We start from the raw sequence: 3,728 nt of genomic DNA on the forward strand, positions 1-3,728 counted from the left end.
GAGCCATTATGGATTCGCGATATGGCATATGAAGCACAATTGTTTTTGGCATGACTTGGATAAGCGACGACCAAAGTCTGTCACTAAAACATCACAAAGTCGTTGTTTTGCTATATATGTTTATATAGATCCGATATAAATCTTCCATCTACAAAAATAACTAAACCAAACTCGAGGTTTCAAAAATATAATAAGCTCAAGTTAATCATATCTTTGCAATACAAGATACGTTTTAACTCATATCAAAATCTACTCATAGAGAATGAATTATATGCTGTAAAGAGGTTAGTAGAAAATTCTATGCATAATTCATAAGATATATAAATGCTCGTCAGCATTTATGCATGATCTTATATGACTAGATATATATATATATGACTTCTATTATAAGTGATTATTATAGCATCTATTTCAAAAGATGTTTCCAAGATCTTTTCTTCCGAAAAAACTTTTAAGGTTTTTGATGATCATTAATGAGTTCTCGTTATGATATCATATATCTTTTGGGATTAGCTCTTCAAACATTCCATGAGACATATTTCAAATCATTCATATAGCATCCATTTTGTTTGATAAGGTATTTTAACAAATAATAACGAAACACATCATTTTGTTATATATAATTATACTTGAAATTTACTGTAAAAATATTTTTTGAGGATTTCTAATTTAAAAGTTTGGGTTTTGTTTAGTATTTTTTAAAAAATATATGTATATATTTTGTAGTATTTTTTATTCTCATAGTAAATTTTGGAGGTTGTCATATTTTGGTGAAAAAAGAAACATAAATAAATGATGGTGATTTCGTTCAAAAATAAATAAATAAATGATGATGACATTGAGCCAGGAGGGTGTGTTTAAGGGTTGGTAGGAAGTGTCCGTAATGATGAGAGTGTGATATAACGTGAGGTCCACATCGGACACATTAATTCAAACATAATTTCGTCTGTGGAGCCAATTCTATCTGCTTCGGAGCTCATTCCATTTATACTATAATATTTATCATTGCCAGCAGAACCGGCCTAAAGATCAGGCTGATAAAGCAGCTGTTTACGACCGTATATTTTATAAATGTTTTTCGGTCCTATTTACAGAAAGTTGTCTTTAGTCCAGTGGTATTAATCTCCTTAGAAGAGTTTGGGATCTCTGGTTCGACCGACCCTTGGTTGTAACTTTTTTTTTCATTTTTTAAACACCTCACTACTTTAGTTTTAAAAAAAAAATTTATTAACAGCCTATCTTTTTTATTTGCTGGTGGCCCTCAAAAACATAGAGACGGCTCTGATTGCCAGTTAAGAAAAAAGTTATTTTTGTGGAACATGACCGACTCTTTCTGCTTAGTTATATCTTTCAGTTTACAATCCATTCTTTATGGGTGAAAAGAAACAACAGACGCCATGGAGACACGCTCATTCTCTCAGCTCAACTAGTCCGATGACTAGATCAGTAGGTTCAGAACCGGATACTTTCAATTCAAGAATAGGGAATGGGAGACTTCGAGACTGCATGGTGATATGGTTTTGCTAAACGCTATACTTCTAACTAAAACATTAGTTTTTACCATCTGAAATGTTTGTTGCTTACTTTTAATAAACACTGCACTTGATGTAACAAAGTTTTTTTTCATAAAATATATATATATACATATATATATATATATTATGAAAAAAACTATTTAACACAAAATAAAACAAATGATATATGTATATAAATTATAACCTAATGATTTATAGTTATACAAATAAAATTGAAAAATACATTTTTTTTTTGTTAAAATTGACATATGCATTCAATTATTGCGTAAATAAATCAAATCTACAAATTGGATTTCTGAGCATTCGTTTTTAACTTAAATCAGCTTTTAAGTTTGCATTGTCTAACCCAATAAAAATAAAGATGGTAGGTCGTCATTTGCGAGTTGCGACACTTATTGCAATATTTTTGCATCGTCACCTTCGTTCGAACTTCTAGTATGTACCAACTCAGATTGGTAGCGTCGAGAACCAAACTCATTAATTTTTCTGTATTATTTTATTATGTAATAACTACCGCTAGCTAGGACCATTCTGAATTTCGATGGCTAAACGACGAAATAAGAAAACTCAGATTACAAACTATATGAAACAAAAAAAAATCTATACTATTAAAGATGAAACATTTTGATATTTTCGTAGTCAATCTGCATACTGAAGGTTGAAAAAGCGAAAAGTTAAATAAGGAAAGTGCGATTCTAAGGGCGATTCTAAGGTTTCTACGTTCCTTTCACGTTAGGGTTCGCGTGACGGCCGTTGCCGGTGTGCCTCCATGTCGGAGCCGGATGTCTCTGTCTCCTCTCCGAGGATGGTTCTTCTCCTCAAAGTAAACAACAATCCTATGCTGCTGTAGTGAATAAGCGTCCATTCCTTAAGAAACACGATTTTGATATTAGTTTGGTTGATGGTGTTCCTACGATCGCGGTTCTTGAAGCGGTGCTCCAGGATTCTATGCCTCTGTGGGATGATTTTTTTGGTGGGTAGGTTTGCCTCCACGACTCCTCACGTTGCAAAGATTCATGTCATTGTCAACAAGATATGGCTGCTTGGTAATAAGGATGTTCGAGTTGATGTCTTTGAAAACTCTGCCACCTCGGTCTATTTTCGTATTCGTGATGATTCCACGCGCTTACGAGTGCTACAGAGGGGTATGTGGAACATTGCGGGTGTTCTTATGATGCTGACTAAGTGGTCTCCCCTTCCTGAAGATGCTCAGCCAGTGATTACCTCTATGCCCTTATGGGTGACTCTAAAGAATGTTCCCCATGCTCTGTTCTCTTGGGAGGGTCTTGGATTCTTAACTAGTCCCATAGGCAATCCTATACGCCTTCACCCTGACAATGAACTCTGCAGTAAGTTTGATGAGGCTAAAGTTTTTGTTGATGTCAATCTTACACATTCCTTGCCCAGTACGTTTCGGTTTCAACTGAATAAGGATGAGGATGTTACTATCGAGTTTCTGTACCCGTGGCTTCCTCCTAGGTGCTTCCGTTGTCAAAAGTGGGGGCCATTCTAGTGAGGGCTGTGTGTCGGCTCCTCTGTCTCCGGCTAAGCCTCTAGTTCCTGAAGTTGAGGAGGGTGATATTGTTCCTCCCCCAGTGGCCCAACAGTCCGCTACTCCTCTTCTGATAGATCTGGTTCAACTGTCTTCGACTAGTGCTAGTCTTTGTTCCAACCTTAGCTCGCTCATCACCAGATGGAGTTTCCCCTCCTCCTGTGGATGAGGATCGCGCAGGTTGGTAGGCCTGGGCAAAATACCCGGATCCAAATATCCGATCTGAATCCGATTCAAAAAATCCGATCCGAATCCATATCCGAAATTGTAAAATACCCGAACGGATTCTAAATTTCTAATCCGAAAACCCGAATTCGAACCCGATCCAAACCGAAATCCGAACGGGTATTCTAATATACAACATTATTAATATATAGTAGTAATCTATATATACATTTTCCAAGTACAATTATGAAATAAATCCTCAACTTCAAACTTATTTACAAAACTGCCATTGGTATTTAAATTTTATAAAAAAAATATTAAAATGACGAACTGATTTTCCAAAATCGAAACAGATATTAAATATATTAATTAATGTTACAATCTAATATTAAACACAATTTTCTATAAAACTCGGATCCTAATTTAATTAAGTTGTTGTTTTGGAAACATAATTATTATACTTTCAAAAAAAGAAA

At 34.9% G+C, this 3,728-nt stretch overlaps 1 protein-coding gene across 1 annotated transcript; it reads left to right on the forward strand.

The window, feature by feature from the left end:
- The first annotated feature begins 2,304 nt into the window (after positions 1-2,304).
- On the forward strand, positions 2,305-3,048 carry LOC147948280 (uncharacterized). Its single transcript, XM_087466033.1, has 2 exons — positions 2,305-2,381; positions 2,517-3,048. The coding sequence occupies exons 1-2, from the start codon at positions 2,305-2,307 to the stop codon at positions 3,046-3,048; spliced, it is 609 nt and encodes a 202-aa protein (XP_087322159.1).
- Positions 3,049-3,728: the final 680 nt, after the last annotated feature.

The sequence above is a fragment of the Camelina sativa genome, chromosome 2 (genome assembly GCF_030686135.1).
Source record: "Camelina sativa cultivar CO46 ecotype springtype chromosome 2, ASM3068613v1".
Lineage (NCBI taxonomy): Eukaryota > Viridiplantae > Streptophyta > Magnoliopsida > Brassicales > Brassicaceae > Camelina > Camelina sativa.

What these genes read in the sequence shown, in the direction of transcription:
- LOC147948280 (XM_087466033.1), top strand. Translation starts at nt 2,305, where the DNA reads ATGTCGGAGCCGGATGTCTCTGTCTCCTCTCCGAGGATGGTTCTTCTC. An exon ending in AACAACAATCCTATGCTGCT is followed by an intron (nt 2,382 to 2,516) that starts GTAGTGAATAAG and finishes TTTGGTGGGTAG; the next exon opens with GTTTGCCTCCACGACTCCTC.